At 36.0% G+C, this 18276-nt stretch overlaps 1 protein-coding gene across 1 annotated transcript in view; it reads left to right on the plus strand.

Moving 5' to 3' along the window:
• Positions 1-7841, plus strand: part of crtac1b (cartilage acidic protein 1b) — a 23027-nt gene extending 15186 nt beyond the window's left edge. The window contains exons 9-14 of the mRNA XM_016456480.1: positions 563-663; positions 1741-1909; positions 4458-4603; positions 4687-4729; positions 5670-5813; positions 7578-7841. Of these exons, the coding sequence (XP_016311966.1) occupies positions 563-663; positions 1741-1909; positions 4458-4603; positions 4687-4729; positions 5670-5813; positions 7578-7693 (719 nt within the window). The 3' untranslated portion in view covers positions 7694-7841. The remainder of the gene's footprint in view (positions 1-562; positions 664-1740; positions 1910-4457; positions 4604-4686; positions 4730-5669; positions 5814-7577) is intronic.
• Positions 7842-18276: the final 10435 nt, after the last annotated feature.

Consider the following 18276-nt stretch of genomic DNA (forward strand, 5'->3'; position numbering starts at 1 on the left):
GATATATATATATATATATATATATATTTATTATGTAGTTTAATGCAGTGGTTCCCAACCCTGGTCCTGGAGACACACCAACACTGCACATTTTGCAAGTGTCCTTTCTCTGACACACCAATTTCAGGTCTTGAAGTCTCTACTAATGAGCTGATGACCTGAATCAGGTGTTTAATTAAGGAGACATGCAAAACGTGCAGTGTTGGGGTGCCTCCAGGACCAGGGTTGGGAACCACTGTACTAGATGAACAAACGACTAAACTCTGCAGTGATGGGATGATTGAGTTTATCTACAAACCTTAAGCCTAGTTATCTCCTCTCTACCACTAGATGGCATTATAAATCCAAGCTTGTTTGTAACTGTATCGTGGGGCATTTACTGACATTTAGAATCGAGTGCAATCACCACTCAATCTGAATTATCATCATCATCATTAGAAACCCACTGTATTAATGTAGAACTGGTCTAAAGTTAAATTTTTTTTTTTTTTTGGTATTAATGTTGAGAACCAGAAACAACAATTGTTACAGCTGTGTCTGAGTAGAATGACCTGTATTTCAGGAGCAGCTGTGACTGATTTTGATGGAGATGGACAGCTGGATCTTCTGGTGACGCACGGGGAAAGTGCAGCTCAACCCATCTCGGTGTATCGAGTCACTCAGGTGAGGACGTGTTTTAAACCTGTCAGCCACTTTTAGGCAAAATACTAAAGGTTTCATGGAGAAATAAGTTACACATGGTTTTAGCATCAACTTCATCTCAAATGTTTTTTGTTTTTTTCCCTGCAATTCCTTAAGAGAAGTAAAAGTGCGGTATTCACAAATGATACAACTGTATAACATAGAATCGGCCGCGGTCATTTGTAACTTGAATGTAACTTGAAGTCCTTTATGCTGCTTATACTACTAACTGGAATTATATATTATTCTAATTTATTATCATAATCATAAACACACTGGTTTGTAGAGCAAATAGTTGTACCATATACTTAACTTTGATGTTTTTCTAGTTATTACTAATGGCAGCTTAATACATCGGAAGTCTCAAAGAAAATAGTACCTCCACGTTGCAAGGATTATTAGAAATAAAACAAAAAAATATAGAAATACAGTGAATGTGGATAGCATAGATCAGATAATATGGTTTAGGAAGAATTTGAAGAGTTAATTTCAAAATCTCATACATTTGGCGAATTATCTTGGAATTATTTCTCAGTGGTAAAAATCTCCATTTGCTCTCCTTTTAATCTCATTGCTGTCTAGAAGAAAATTCATTAATTAATAGATCTAATTTGCAATTTTTAGGCATGCATCATGATAGCTTAGAAACATTAGGGTGACCATGCTTCCTCTTTTCCCAGAATTCAAAATTCCTAAAATGTCAAGGTTTTGGCTTCGTTTTCCTATTGACGTGCTCTCTGCAGTCTTCATATATTATATGTACGCATAATTGCATTGCTTTGACAGTTTTCTGTAGATCCCACCTTCTTACACACCACTACTGGTTGATTATGCACAATGCCTGAACGCAACTGGTCGAACTAGTTTTCAGTCATTACCTTCATCAAGTATGAAAACAAAGCCGAAAGCCAGACATTGCAGGCAATTCCAGACCAGGGCATAAGCAAAAAGAGGATGTATGGTCATCCTAAAAAGAGTATTTTGCATTTCTGGTTAAAGTTTATCAACTGAAAGTGCTGTTCTGACATGGAGTTATTAGTTGTTGGTTTCTCATTACAGGGCTCATCTAATAAATGGCTGCGTGTGATTCCACGCACACAGTTTGGGGCTTTTGCGCGTGGGGCAAAGGTGATAGTCTACACCAAGCGAAACGGCCCTCACATGCGCATTATAGATGGAGGATCAGGGTACTTGTGCGAGATGGAGCCAGTGGCTCACTTTGGACTCGGTATGTATTTCTTTCCCACTCTCTTTCCCTAAAAAGCCTGCCTAAAAAAATCTTTGCGGGAAAATCACATTAAGAAAGGAACAGCTATGAAATTGACCAGACCTGTAAAATATCTATTTCATAAGTGCATCCACCATCTCGGAAATGTTCGGGGTCGCCGAGCAGCGGGAAAACAAGCGTTCGCTCTGCTGACTCACTACAGAGAAACAATTATGATGTAACTCCAGGTCATGTTCAGCGGGGGGCTTCGGGTCTCAGTAACATAATCCTCCGCGTGGAGGCCGGCTCCTTGAATATCCTCACAGACTGAAGGTCCGGAGAGAAGCCTGCAGGTGCAGCAGCCGGTGGCAGCAGACCGGGACCTTTTCCCCACGGCTTGGCCGTGTTACAGATGCTTGGAGGCACATGGCTTCATCTGGGAGCTATCGGACAGATTTGTGGCAGGAATAGGCTGCCAGCTGGAAGCTCAGATTGTTATGAATGTGCTGTGAAAAACAAAACGATAGCCATCAGTAGTCACTGGATCACCCTGAGGCCCCGTAAATATGTGCGTACGTGTTCAGGCCTCTCATCGATGTTTCTTTCAGTAAGAGTGTTTGCAAACTGATGTAAAATATCTGCTTTACAAAATAAATCCATAGTACAGTTTATGGTGTCAGATTATGGTATTAATGCTTTATTTATTTTTTTAAACACACATTTTTAACACATTTTTATCTCACAATTGCAGCTTTATTTCTTGAAATGGTGACTTTGTCTCAAAATACTGTATGACATAATATCTAACAATGGCACCTTATATCTCACAAGTGCATCTTTATTTCTCACAGTTGTGACTGTACATTTCACATTTGTGAGTTTATATCTTATATTGTGACTTTAGTTTTCAATAAAGTTCTCAGTTATGTTTCAGATTAAACTGGATTTTACAAATTTGCTTAGTGACCTAATTAGTTTAAATCGAGCAGAATCTTAATTCTTCGAAATTCAGACTTTCAGAAAAATCTGAAACTTTTCAAATTCATTTTTTAGAAGAGTTTTGCATTTTTAGATTTCTTTAACAAAAAACATACCATGGTAAATAAAAAAATTAAATTAAATTAAAAAATTGATCATGCCAAAAACATTTTTAAAAATATATTTTTAGACTAAATTAATTAATTAATTATTTTTTTAATTAAGATTATTAGATATTTCATATATTTTTTTTATTTCTCAGACAAAAAATGTGCTTTATAAAATATGGAATTTTTTAAACATTTGATTTTGGATTTTTTCCATTTTGAATTTTTAGATTTTTCAGACTAAAAATACCTTTATACACCTCAACAGAAAAATAAATACATTTTTTATTCATTTAATTTTTTAATTTATTTTATTTTGATATTTTAAGTATTTTGATTTCTCAGACAAAGAAAAAGATGAGATGGTAAAATCTAAAAAAAACAACAACTATATATTAAATATAATATATAAAAATATATTATATATAAAAAAAAAAATTAGTTAGTGTACCATGGTAATTTTTGTTAGTGAATATTATCAGGATTACATGCAGTTACCTAAACCCTGCAATCAACAATCATTTTTCACATGCTGAATTTGAAGATTGCCTTTATTAAATAAAAACCCGACAGATGCTCAGTTGTCCTCTCCAACTAAACTGCGTCTTTCAGTAACCGCTGGTGAAATGTCATGCTTTTTGTCTCGCGAGGCACCTGAGCCAGCCTTGGTCCTGCCAGGAGCCCCGTGGATCTGTTTACCTAAGAAATGTCGCTTTAATTAAGAACTGGGAAGGCAGTCAGCTTCTCTCCTGCTTGACTAAAGGCTATAATGGAAAGAAAGTCTAGCGCCCACCCTGTCCCTCCTCATTTTAACTCCTTTGAAGTTCTTCCTTCCTCCTCCACCACATTCATTTCCAATGGATGATCTCTCTGTTCATGATCACTACGACAGTCTCCTCTAACGGCCGTGTTAATTACTGTCCCCGCCGTCTGTGAGAAAGTGTCTCTGACAATCAGATTGAAGGTAGTAAATGGATGCTTCTGTAAACCTTCTTAAATGAAGTGCTTTCCAACCACCGTGCCATTTATATGGCTCCTTATTTCAGCCACCGAACAACAGACAGATTTCATCGGTCTGGCATATGAGAACCTCATTGCTTTAATGCCTCAGTGACTGCTATGCCAGAAACTCTCTGGCCTGTGAACCCCACACACCGGCAGTCATGAGAAACCGGTTCTGCTGACATCAAATGAGACGTGTTCAGGCCTCGCTGCTCACGACGCTGCCCACAGCTGAGACTGAACGCATTCTTGTGCATTTGTTTAAGAGTCTACGTGGTCTGTGCCAAACCAGAGCCTATTCCAACCTGGCTTTTGCCGAGAATCTTCTTGGGAGGGCCCTTTCTCCAGAATGGTATTTTTCCATGGAGAGCTGTACATTAAGAAAATAAATAATTCATTATGTCTCCTAAGCCTGAGGGGAAGTTATAAAGACGGACTGTTCATGAAGTACTGAAAGGATTGCTGCTTTGCCGCCCTGACAGGGAAAGATGTGGCCACCAGTGTGGAAGTGTTCTGGCCAGATGGACGTTCTGTGGCGAGAGCTCTGGAGCCCAGCGAGATGAACAAAGTGATGGAGATCTATTACCCTGAGAATGAGGAAGAGGCGACCCAAGTGGTGGAGATCGAGGTACATACCCTACCTGTCATACTCACGTGTTCTTCTTTATTTGAGGGGTTTAATTGTTGTACAGTTGCTCTTTCTTTTCACAGTGTGGACCAGGATTTGAGGTCAATGAAAATGGCCGTTGCACTGGTACGTTTTTTGAGCGACGTGACCTCTAACATCCCATAGGCCTAAATCCCATAAACATATGCACACACACACACACCACAGGCTGGTCCCCACAATGTCAAAAATGTCAGGTTTTACTATCCTTGTGACATTTGGTCCCCACAATGTAGCATAAACACACACACACACACATGTATTAAATATAAAAATCAATATTTATAACAAATACATATGACTTCTCATATGTAGATTTGTATATAAATAACAAATACTTAACAAATATATATATATATATATATATATATAGTTAAATATAAATAAATAAAAAAAAAAATGAAAAAACATATTTTGGATGAGATTAATCGCGATTAATTGTTTGACAGCACTAATATAAATATATGAATAATACTATGATCTGTTATACCCAGTATTACTGTGAGCTGTAGACTGTGCACATGCTCAGGACATATATAAATTGTTGGCTCTCAGGGACATAAGTTTGAGTCCGGCCTGGATTATAGTGTGTCCCATCTACAGTATAGTCTCATGCAAGAATGAAAGCAAAAAAAAGTCCTAAAATAAAATAAAGGCATTGGGTCATTACTTTGGCGACATGCTAATGGAAAACTGTGAGTCAAGTCTCCTATGTGATTCACATATGAAGCCCTGTTTGATAACGTGGTGCAAAGCAGTCCAAATCAGTCACTCATGAGGTTCCATTTCAGTTAGGATTTTGCCTTAATAGGAATCTTCCTATATAGGCAGTAGACAGCATGGCAACTCAGCAGATTTTGGAACAGAAGCTGTGTCAGTCATCATGAGTTTGGGGTAGCAGGAGCGACTTCTTTGTTCCATGCACACATACAGTATAAAGATATCTAAAAGTATTCACTCCCACAAAAAAATGTGGTTGTCACTTCTGAAACTTCGCATATTTATTCCACTCCTCTTCATTTTCTAGACCAAGACGAGTGCACACAGTTCCCGTCTGTCTGTCCCTCTGAGCGACCCGTCTGCACCAACACCTACGGGAGCTTCAAGTGCCGTGCAAACAAGAGGTGTAACCAGGGATACGAGCCTAATGACGAAGGGACAGCATGTGTAGGTGAGTTGAGACTAAAGCCAGATGATTAGAGTGGATTGATGCAATAAGGAGCCCCTGAGAAAAGCTGTTTGCCTTCATTTCACATAGGTAGAGATTCACTTTTGAGCTTCGGGGCAATAATGTCTCAAACTGTGCTCAGATTTGCAAAGATACCAAAGTTTGCAAGTCAGAAATTTAAATATGAACCCAAACATTTCTCACGTCCAAGACCAAATGATGCAAATTAATTAAAGGTGGGGTAAGTGATTTCTGGTAGCCAATGTTGACATTTGAAATCACAATAAAAACAAACACGCCCCTACCCCAAAAGGGTCTAGCCCCTATTTTGATAGCTCCGCCCCACACATATGTACGCAACCCAGGCAACGATTAGTTCTGTGAAACAAAGCAAAACCAATGTTACACCATGTCTACACCGTACGTGAGTGGCGCGGTGCGACAAAATACTATGGAACTCATTATAATCAGTGATGCTGTCTACACCATAGATATATATACATATCTATGGTCACCACTGGATGCGGCGCGACATGACAAATCCCTGACAGAAAACTGCTGCTGCATTCTATTCATGATGTATTGACACACATTTCAAATGATTTTCAACGTTCGCTTTGTCACGTCCAGTGTACTAGACAGACTTTAGCTGTTGCGGCGCAGACATGGTGTTACTCACCTATCGAGAAGAAACAAAGCAACCTCGGCGTCCGATCACAGGCCTTCCGCTCCTTGAGTTCTCTCCAGCGCTGGAAAGCTGATCAGATATTTACATGGGTCCTACTTCTTGCCTTATTGCCTTAAGCCTTCTTTTGTTCCGCAGACGTTTTCCTCTTTTGTTTTTTATCCGCCATCTCTATCTTTCTGTCGCTCGGCTCGCTAATGTCCGTGCACTGAACACTCTCTCCTCCACATCATGAGTAGACACGCCCCTTACTGTTGATTGGCTACAAATTTGTTTTGCTAGTCGGCCCGAATCAGTTTTCTAAAGTGTTTTTGAAAAATCGCTTACCCCACCTTTAACTCTATATTCTTATTTTACATCAACTATTTTCTAATATCTTTCTATTTTAATTTCTCCCAATTAATTTTTGAAATTTGTGAATACACTGTAAAAAAAAAAAAAAACTTGAATGTAGGATTTTTCAGAAATAATTTTCACTTGGAATTCTCTAATAATAACATAAATAGTAACACTGAATTATATGTGAAATGTTGAAGTTATTTTTATTTAATCATTCAACAGTAGGTTTACTCTTATGCTTGTGTACTACAGTAGTTTTCATTTGAGTCTTGGTTGTTGCTTTAGGAAGTTGTGTTATTTATTTGTTTGTTTGTTTGCTATGATCATGACCACGAGATCTCAAAAATGTGTCAGAACTGTGCTCAGATCTACAAAGGTACCAATGTTTGCAAGTCAGAAATTTCATTATGAACTCAAACATTTGTCACTTCCAAGACTAAATGCAAAGTGAGTTTACAACTCTATATTCTTATTTTACATCAACTATTGTGTAATATCATTCTGTTTTAATTTCTCCCAATGATTGCTTAAAGTAGAATTAAGATGTATTTGAAACCGTTTTCATTCAGAAATGAATAGAAAAATTGTAAATTACAAAGAAAAGGCAAGCAACTAATTGAATTAAACAACATTTTTAAGTAGATTTTTTTTGGGTAAAAGATGCTTCAATAATCTTTATTTACAATGTCAAATAAAAACTTTTTTTACAGTGTAGTTTGCTTCTCTTTCCTTTATCTCTGCAGCCCAGGTGGCTTATTTTGGAGGAAACAGATCCTCAGCCTTCAAGCTCTTGGCTTCCCATCTTTGGCCTCTCGTACTAACTCTTCTCACTGTCTTTACTGCTTGCTTGGAGGCATGAAGGGCAGTGCCTCCCCTCTCCTGACATCTCTTCCACCCTGCTTGGTCTCCGATTCTCTGCTTTCCTTTCATTTTCGCACTGAGGTGTTTGGGAGTCAGCTGTAAAATGAACTCTCCATGGATCTGTCGCTCTTGCAGTGTCGTCACTAACAGACCTGTATAAATAATGCTTCGCTTTCCAGTTGGGAACCACAAAAGATCCCTGTTTTTAAGATAAAACAAGTATTCCCACACAAAGATCTTCATGTTCATCAATTGTGATGTGGGATAAGATTGTGATTGTAATGATCTTTATAAAAGGCCGTGTCCCAGCGTGTTACAAGCGATTATGAGTTCTAGCGCATTCAGTCTCAAATCGGCAGCAACGTGTTAGCAGATTTTTCAGGAGAGCATATGCCTGGCCATCTGTTTCACGCAAGGTTACATTCCTTGTGCTCTGAATAATACATTCACGAGAGATTCATACCATACACTTTTGACCCTCACCAGTACTCACGACTGCCCTTGGGATCGGTGCATGTTTTTGGCATGGATGAGTGTTGCAAAAATGAGTGGTGTTTCATTTAGCAAAATGTTGTTCAGATTTATACATGTGGGATTTCACAGTGATCTAGCTGCAGAAACATAGACAGAAATTATTAATATTTTAAGACTTTCTCAGCTTTAAATACTTCAATAGAAATATGTCAAGGTTTCATTTGAGTGTTGGTTGTTGCTTTGATAGGATATGATGTCTTTTTATTTAAAAATTTGCCATGACCATAAGCAAAAATTACTTTAAACTTTAAAGGGGTCCTATTATGCTCTTTTACAAAGTCTTGATTTTGTTTTGGGGGTGTACTAGAACATGCTCGAGTTCAGTACAGTCATTTTCTATAAAAAAGTGTCCGTGGCCATTGTCCAAGAAAGAGAGAAAAAAAACACCTTAAAAGTAGTCCATACAACTTCTGTGCAGTCTTGTGCAGTCAAGACAAATAATAGTTTTGTGTGAGAAATAAGCAGAAATTTAAAGGAATGGTTAATACATATTGTATAATATAAGTTGGAAATATGTGAATACAATGAAAATAATTTGGTGTAGGATTTATTTGAAACAATTTTCACACAGAAATTGCTAGAAAATTTCACACAAAAAAAAAACCTCACTGAATTAAAATTGAAATTTTGAAGTAGAAATATTAAAACGATTTTTTTCCTCATGTGAACAATTCATTGTAAAATGAATGTTTCATGCAAATATGAACATTGTCATTATTTACACATCTTCATTTTATTTTTAGGCTTGTATTCTGTTATTAATTTTTATAGAACATAGAAAAGAATCTTCACACAACTTCTTTTCCTCATACATGACCATGCCTGTCAAAAAGCTAAAAAAAAAAAACTAAAATAGTTAATCCATACAGTCTTTTAAAGGGGTCATATGACGTTGTTAAAAATAACATTATTTTGTGTATTTGGTGTAATGCAATGTGTTTATGCAGTTTAAGGTTAAAAAAACATTATTTTCCACATACTGTACATTATTGTTTCTCCTCTATGCCCCGCCTTTCTGAAACGCGTCGATTTTTACAAAGCTCATCGGTATGAAAAGCGAGGTGTACGCTGATTGGCCAGCTATCCAGTGCATTGTGATTGGCCGAATACCTCAAGCATGTGAGGGAAATGTTACGCCCCTTACCATACTGTGATGCCGTGTGTGACACGACAAAACCAGTAAAACCCATTATAAACGAGGCATTTGTAGCATACAGTGGGGACATAATTACTGATTATAATGACTTATACTGTCTTTTTACGCGTTGCGACTTTAGTCTTTGCAACTTTACAGATCTTCTTTATGCACCAAGAGCTTGTAACACTTCAAAGAGAAAGGAAAAATTGAAATCGCATCATATGACCCCTTTAAAGATATAAGATCGTTTTTATGAATGTTTGCTTTGGATGTAAATATTGTTATTTCCTACAGAATGTCCTTGACTGAAATGAGACTGCTTGCATCTGTGTTGCTACAGAGCTCAGAATCCACATTCGCTGCATTTTTTTAAACATTGTGTATTGTCATATAACATTTGATATGAATTCACTCATGTGGTCTTTGATGGAGGTGTTAAATAACTTCTGAACTGACTCATGATGTGTGCATTGGCTAAAGACCCCTCAGTCTCCAGGGGCAAATAGATTCTCTTTATTTTATTACGCTGTTCTAATTTTCCATGTCATGACTCAGACGAAACCTGTGCCGACTGCTTTGGGAAAAATGTCAGATCTCACAAGAGCTGACAGATGCCACCTATAATTATTATTTAAATGATACATGTAGTTAGAGAGCAGATTAAATCAAGCTTACCTCAGTGTCATGGTTACAAGGAAAGGCAGAGTGTGGAATCTTAATAAATGCATGTCATGGTAAAGGGATATGTGAAAATATGATCTGTTTTTGTCATTTCTGCCAAAGCGATTCTGTTGAAAATGCCAGCATAAGTTTCTATGCTAGTTTAGAGTGGTTCGAGCTGCTTAACCAGCATGATTTTCCAGTAAAAAGACTGGTTAAGCTAGTTAAGAAGCTTGGTGGGCAGCAGACCAGCATGCAAAACACAGCATACACTGGTGCTTTCAACAGGGATGAATACTGAAGTACTGAATGATTAATCAGATTATTTTATGTGCTGCTCCCGATGAAGATGTAATCTCCACTTTTATGTAGAAATGATTTATATGGAAATAGCACACAAGTCTATACTTTCAGTGAAAAGATGGCAATGTTGACTTGATCCCGTCTTTTGGTTTTTGAATGAATAGTTGCTCATTTTCTTTGCAGAATTCACTATAATTTGGGATCCATGTGTAAAATAAAGTCAAGACCTTTTTCTGTTTTGTTTATTGTCTTGTTTTTTGTCGCAGCAATGTTCAACATCTATGAACCTCCTGAAGCCTGCTACCACCTCAAAGTAAAAAAAAAGAAAGAAAAATAATATATTATAAAATAATAATTTATACATGAGGCAGAAAGGGGCTTCACTTCAATTCTCCCTCTATAAGGCTAGATTTGATCAGTAACACTTTATAACCTTAATTACAAATATTAACTAACATTGCTATATTAAAATAAAACTTAAAAGCTTATTAGAAAGTTCAAAATGAGTTACTTGTTAGAAATCATAAATGCTAGTTTGAATCATCCACACTACTGTTTAAAAATTGTTGGTAAAATTGTACTTATTTACTTTTATTTTTTTATTCAGTAAGTTCACATTAAATTTATCAAAAGTGACAGTAAGAACTTTTACATTATTCATACAAAGCAATCAAATAAATTATTTTCTTTTGAACTTGGATTCATCAAAAAAAAAAAAAAATCATTTTCAACATTGATAATAAAAGCAATCATATTTTCTTTTGAACTTGGATTCATCAAAAAAAAAAAAAATAATTTTCAACATTGATAATTGATAATATGTAGTTTCTGATAATAAAAATGCAGTGTTTCTTGATCAAATCAGCATATTAAAATGCTTACTGAAGGATCATGTAACACTGAAGACTGGAGTAATGATGCTGAAATTTAAACTTAAAAGCTTATTAGAAAGTTCAAAATGAGTTACTTGTTAGAAATCATAAATGCTAGTTTGAATCATCCACACTACTGTTTAAAAATTGTTGGTAAAATTGTACTTATTTACTTTTATTTTTTTATTCAGTAAGTTCACATTAAATTTATCAAAAGTGACAGTAAAAACTTTTACATTATTCATACAAAGCAATCAAATAAATTATTTTCTTTTGAACTTGGATTCATCAAAAAAAAAAAAAATAATTTTCAACATTGATAATAATAGCAATGTAGTTTCTGATAATAAAAATGCAGTGTTTCTTGATCAAATCAGCATATTAAAATGCTTACTGAAGGATCATGTAACACTGAAGACTGGAGTAATGATGCTGAAATTTTAGCTTTGCATCACAGGAATAAATCACTTTTTTAAAAATATATTCAAACAGAATTTTATTTATTTGAATTGTATTTTATTTATTTCAATTTATTTGATCAAATAAAATCTTTTGAATGGTATAGCCGAAAAAAATGACCTTAACCTGCTTGAAAACCTTGCTTTATAAGAACAGCTTTATTTGTTAAGATTCTCACAAAACCATAACTTTTAAACAAAAGAAATATATGAATTCATGAACTAAGTTGTTTGAATGTTTATTCAGTGTCTCAACATCTCCAAAGCAAACACAAACTTCAGCAGGTGTATGGAGGGGTCACTTTAAGAAGAGCAGGGCATGTTGGGCACACGGGTTACCCGAGGCTGTTACAGCTTGCTTTCTTGCAGGGGCTCACTCAAGTATTCAAGACATATTTCAGATCTCAGCCTCCAAGTTAGCTCGAGAGACAAACAGATAAAGAATGAGAATGAAACGAGGAAAAAAATGGAGCAAGATCAAATCTGTGAGAGGAAAGCAAACAGTCTGTTGAGATGTGAGATCGCTGTGTGTTTGTTGTGTTTGAATGCTACAGTAGGTCCCAAAGGCTGGGTCTGTGTTTAAAAGGGTGAAGTGTATGGCAGGCAGCACTGGGCCATGGTTCTCACGGTTCAGTACTAGCAGAACTCATACCACCGACGTACAGGTGCTCTCCTCTGGCCATTACTGGGCAACCAGCCAGCAAGGTAGACGAGAGACGTGGTACCAGACACAACGCTGAAAGACATCTCACTCAGGTCAGCTTCTCATCAGGATGATTTTTATGTTTTCCATTTATTAAAGGTACACATGGTATCTTAAGAAGTGAGAATGACCTAATGTTACAGAGAGAGATGGATATAATACCCCTCTGTGCTTTTTTTCCCTCCACATTGTAAAGTATGGTTCTGTGACACTAGCAAAAGCGAGTTTTGACCTGTAGTTGATCAGGGTGCGAACTACGGGGGAGCTAGGGGGAGCTCGGCTCCCCTTAATAAGACATGGGCTCGCCTGAAAACGTGATTTGTGAAATTTTGAGGGGTCTCAAAAAATATTGACAATGTGTTATTTTGACGTGCAATTTCAGTTTTGTGTAATGTAATCATCGTGGATTATTATGTGTATAATTACAAAAATATAATTAATTCATGCATGACGGCGATTTAAACCTAATTCACTTCAATAAAGATAACTATACATGCTATTCTTGTCATGAGCATCAAGGTGTGGGGACGCTGCAGTGCAAATTCCACTCATGTTTAGTACTTGTTAACTCAAAGATTCGTAGAAAAAATATAAACGTTGGACTCTGTGGTCGATTCTGCGTTAAGGTAAGGCATGTTATTCGCAATTATGTGTTGTGGCTGGGTTGTTATAGGTCTGCGATGTCTTAGGCCTAATTGAACGGAGGAATTATGGTATTCTTCTGTAGCCTGACGACGAGTAACTTTAACCGTTGTTCATGTGAACTCAAAGACAGCCTGATGCTTTGTATATAGACTATTTGTGGGTGGCTGTTTGTTGTTTCACCTATCAATTTGTGTCGATAAAGTATAATAGGGTAAATCCTGTATAGTGATTTATCCTATATAGTGCTTGCATAAAGCAAGTGCATACACTTGTAGCTGTTATGTATCTTTGTAAGTCATTGTAAGCCCTCTTTTGAGGCACGCGCAAGCGCACGAAAGTCAACGGTATAGTTCGAACACTGGTTGACATTACTACAAAATTATATTGCATTGCTTGTCGCACGTTTCACAGCACTTTCAAAAACAAATGTCCAGTCAGAGGCACTAAAAGCACTTATAGTGTTTTTTTAGAAACAGATGAACGCCAATGTGGCAACATGTTATTACATTGGTTGTTGTACATATTACGGCAGGTGATTCGTGCTAAAAGGTTAGTGCTCTACTGCATTTGAAAATAACATAACAGCTACACTAAGCCCACCTTATACCATTCCGATAGTGTGAACAAAATCACATGAGATCAAAACACATCTGCAAATCTTTTATTGAGCATTGTTACTTGCGTTTTACAAAATTTGTACCCGAGCGCTATGCATTGCAAGTGCAATGCTCTACCGGGTGAGCTACCGAGCAAGTTTACTAATATCAGAAAAGCCATAAAAATGGAGCTGGTTATTAGTTTACAAATCATTCACTATGGTAAAAGTGTTTTAAGGTCATAACATCTTTATGTATTGATAATCTGCCCCTGTAGTCATAATTTGTGTGAAAAGTTGTTGGTGTTTTACTGGCACTAGTGTTCATTTCAGCTGGAGAATTGTGTGTGTATATATACGTTTTAGGAGTTTTGCAAAAATGTTGGTGCTGTAGAGGCATGTTTTTCAAACAAGCCTATGTTGCAGAAAAGGATAAAATACACCACAGTGTCAAAGTTATAAGAACACCATCTTCAAAAATAAATGGGAATAGCCCTTTAATTCCACTGAAAACGAGTTGTCATATTAATAACCATGTTATGCTTTAATGTTTAAAAGCACATATGGGTGTGCTCTTTGGGTGTCCACATACATTTGGCCATATACTATATTTGGTGGAGGCAAGAATAGATTCATAGTCAAATTCAAATCTATTATTCATCTCCTGGCCAGTTTTTCGGTTCTCTCTCTCTGTTCACTACTGTGCTGCGCTGATAAACTATTGATGGGTTGAAAAAGAGCGAGCACTTAGATGTTGAAGAGAATGGGAATAAAATTGGTACCGATGGCTTGTATTCTAGATGGAAGAATACAGTAACTCAGTTTGGGAGGTCTGAACATCACTGACTGCCATTGTTTGCTGCCATTGGCGTTCCTCACATTGTAAATAGGCCAAACCAAATGGCTCCTTCTCATAAATGAAGCGCTTGAGGACACTTGGCTATGATGGATTAAAGAATTAAATCTTCTAGACTTTTTCTTCTGATCTCTGCTGATTTGTTTGGGCATTTATGAAACACATTGGACTGATTAAAATAATTCAAGAATAGTTTTGGTCAGTTTTCATGTAATACTCTTGCTTGATGTTTTTGGATTTTATTCATTAATTCTTTTTTGACCAATATTCACATTATTATCCCATTTGACACTGGTTAGCATTACAGGAGGGGTTAGGAATGTTTTAAGCAGTTTGTGCAATGTTTTTCAGTCGTAGTGTGTGGCCGAAACATTGTTTTTGAATGGAAGTCAAAGGCATTGAACAGGTCAACGTCTTCCTCAGAAACAAACAACATGCTGTAGCCTTGAATTAGACCCTCCCTTTAATAACATTGCTAAATGTATCTGACAACAGAGCTTATTGCAAAAGCACATATTTAGATTCAGTGTACACTAGATGTTGCATCCTACAATAGACACAACACATTCAGCACTAGTCTTTGAAGTCGAACATCGTTAGCCAAAGCCAACATGGATGGCTTTTGAAAGGACTGATCCAAATTCAGCCAAACCATAATATTTGCAGACACTAAATCCAGACAGAAATGAAAGAAACGTCATGGAGACTGTATTGTGTTCATCCTGTCTTATGAAAGCTTTGCAGGCTGAGTGTTTAAATAATAAATGAAATGTGCCATGAAGATTGAAAGGATCGTGTTCACAATTAAACTGCCATGCAACAATCAGAAGCAAGAAGAATTTGAGTTTTCCCTCTGTTAAGATCTCATTCACACTCTGTACAGAATGTTCTGGAAAATTAAATGGAGACATATTGTTCTAGATCACTGGATTTGAAGATGGTGTAAATACATACGCATGTAGTGTTGAGCAGTAAATAATCATGATAATATTTTTAAGTTAAATATAAATATAAAAAAGTATAATAAATATTTTAAAAAATATTTCTAAAAATATTTCAATATAAATATTTATAACAATATCCCTAAATAATATTATATAGTTAATTATAAAATATTTTATAAAGTTTTAATATTTAAAGAGCCAAAAGTATGGATGACTGATAAGTGTGAACAAGATTTTATCTCATTTAATAAATTGTGTTCTTTAAAGTCGGTTGTTCAGTAAAATATTGTAAGATTTTGTATTTTTAATGTGACATTGATGATTTCTTGATCTTAATGAATTTAGTCAGGGCAGTTTTGTATATATTGACACCGAAATTAGATAATTTATCATTTATATTGGAAAACAACAACAACAAATTGCAGTGCACTTCACTGGCTTATCCATCTCTGTGCCAGTCAGAAAAATCATTTTAAAGCAACATTTCCTGGAAATTTCAAAATGATTGTCATTTATTTAAAGTGACCTTACAAGAATGTATAACAAAATTTGATCCATTTAGCATATATGATGACGTCTGCTTCTCAGACAACAATAAGTCTTTCAGCCTCCGCCTGCTATAGTCCTTCTATTTCATTCCTCTTTGTTTTTAAAAGTCCAGAACGCCAAGCTGGCCTGTGTTCTAACGCTGGATTGATTTTAATTTTCCCCTCGGTTGACAAAGAGGATGACGTTTGCTTTTTAAATGGGAAATCAACGGCATTTCAATAAGTCTCTCATCTGCTGACCCTGACCTGTGTGTTTACCGCTGTGGGGAATATAAGTAAATACGCTCATGGAAAAACTCTTGCTCACATTGCACTTAGGCCTTGAATTCATTATAGCTGCTTTTTTTGTTTTCTTTTATCATTGTCCCAAACGATATGACTCCAGGGTTTTAAGTAACCTTTCTTTAAATGACAAATATTATCTGCTTTTCCCTGGAGATGTTGCAGCAATAACAAAGAAGTTTGATGAACATTTGTGAATTTACCCAATTCACAATTCATTGATGTTTGATGAACATCTGTGAATTTAAAGGTGTTTCATAAAGTCTTTCATTTCTGCACTACTAGCATCATCAAATAGAAAAACGGCAACACTTTATTTTAAGAACCAATTGTCACTAATAGCTGCTTATTAGCATGCATATGCTTATATTTTAGATCCCTTAATCCTACACCATACCTAAACTTAACAACTACCTTACTAATTATTTCTTGAAGAGATAGTCTCTAGAAGCATCTTGGAGATGTTGCCACAGTTCTTCTGGATTTAGTATGTCTCAGTTTGTTCTGTTTCTTCATGTTATTCCAGACAGACTGGATGATGGTGAGATCAGATCTCTGTGTGGAGCACTGGCTGTTGTCAAACTCCTTGAGCAAACAAAAATCTCACTGGATTATTACAATTATTGGCAAAATGAATGTTTGGAATGTAAACTAATATTTCCTACTGACACACTACAGCAAAAGATAGAAATAACTGACTTAAAACTATTTTTTTTTTAGCTGGTGAAAATACTAGTGTTCTAATAATTTTGACCACCACTGTATACACACACACACACACACACAAATATAAAGTGCACTTTATATTTACATATTCTATATTGTTTCAAAAATATTCAATATTTTTAGGTATCGGTGTATATGTGGTTAAGTAGCATTGATTTTCCTCAATCCCTTGATTTTTAGGGATTATATTCCCTAAATGTATTTTTGTCACTGTGTAACTGCAACATGTTTAAAACTGTAATGGATGTTACACTATTTCGCCATAAAAACTCTTAGAATGAATCTTAAAATTGTTCTCTAAGAAACAAAGCATTTACTGAGTGATTTCTTTTGTAGCATTTTTCCGAACAATCCTCGTGGAGCAAATCATTTTTATTCATTGTTGCCATTTGAAAATCACAAAGCTTGGTTTATCAGCAGGTGAATCTGTTCCTCTGCACTACAGTAATATCCTGGAGGAAGAACAGAGCCAATGCAAATGCCCCATAAAACTGCAGAACCAAACGCAGCTTGGGGTTGCCAAAGTCATAACTCTAATCCCCCGTCTCTGGCGCAGAATACTCATCTGTCACATCAAGGGCAATACCATTTCCTCTCAAATAAGAATATATGACTTCTTCGCTAGCCAGTAATGCTGCATAATGTCTTATGGGAGAGAATGGCTTTTTGGAGAGTGTGTGAGCTGGACCTTGAATTAGCCTGTTGAGATTGAGCAAAATGATGAACCTGCCGTGTTTGTGAACCGAAGCTCACACATGCCCAGAAATCAGTCTGTTTTCATTTTAGCGCTGCCTGTGTATGTGAAGGGGAAAAAACTCAGCTGATCTCCGTTTCCAGAGGAACAACAAGACATTTTATTTCTGTTGGAATTCTGGATAAAAGCAGAAGACAATAGCTCTTTTCAGAAACCTGCTCACATCCAGACATTTTGGGGATAAATATATTTTTTTATATAAATGGTATAAAACTCTTTTTTGATACATTATTTGAATGCAACATAACAGTAATAAACAAACAGCAAACCAAATATTTGCTGCTTTGTTATATATTCTCAATTTCAAGGTATATTAGTACAGATAATAAAACACATTTGTCTCTGTAGCAGCAATGAGCCAGAGATTTTATAATATTCCTAACAGAAGTGATAAACAGTTAATGGAAAGTTATGATTCTACATTAAGAAGACATGTGCATTTAACGTTTTTAAAATCATACTCCAGTGTTGTTTCTATACAATTGGACCAAAACAATATAATCTATAATACAAAACTAGTATTTACATTTTGCCATATCAAAGTACTTTTTAAAACACATGTA

The sequence above is a fragment of the Sinocyclocheilus anshuiensis genome, unplaced genomic scaffold (genome assembly GCF_001515605.1).
Source record: "Sinocyclocheilus anshuiensis isolate Anshui unplaced genomic scaffold, SAMN03320099.WGS_v1.1 scaffold407, whole genome shotgun sequence".
NCBI classification, from domain to species: Eukaryota; Metazoa; Chordata; class Actinopteri; order Cypriniformes; family Cyprinidae; genus Sinocyclocheilus; species Sinocyclocheilus anshuiensis.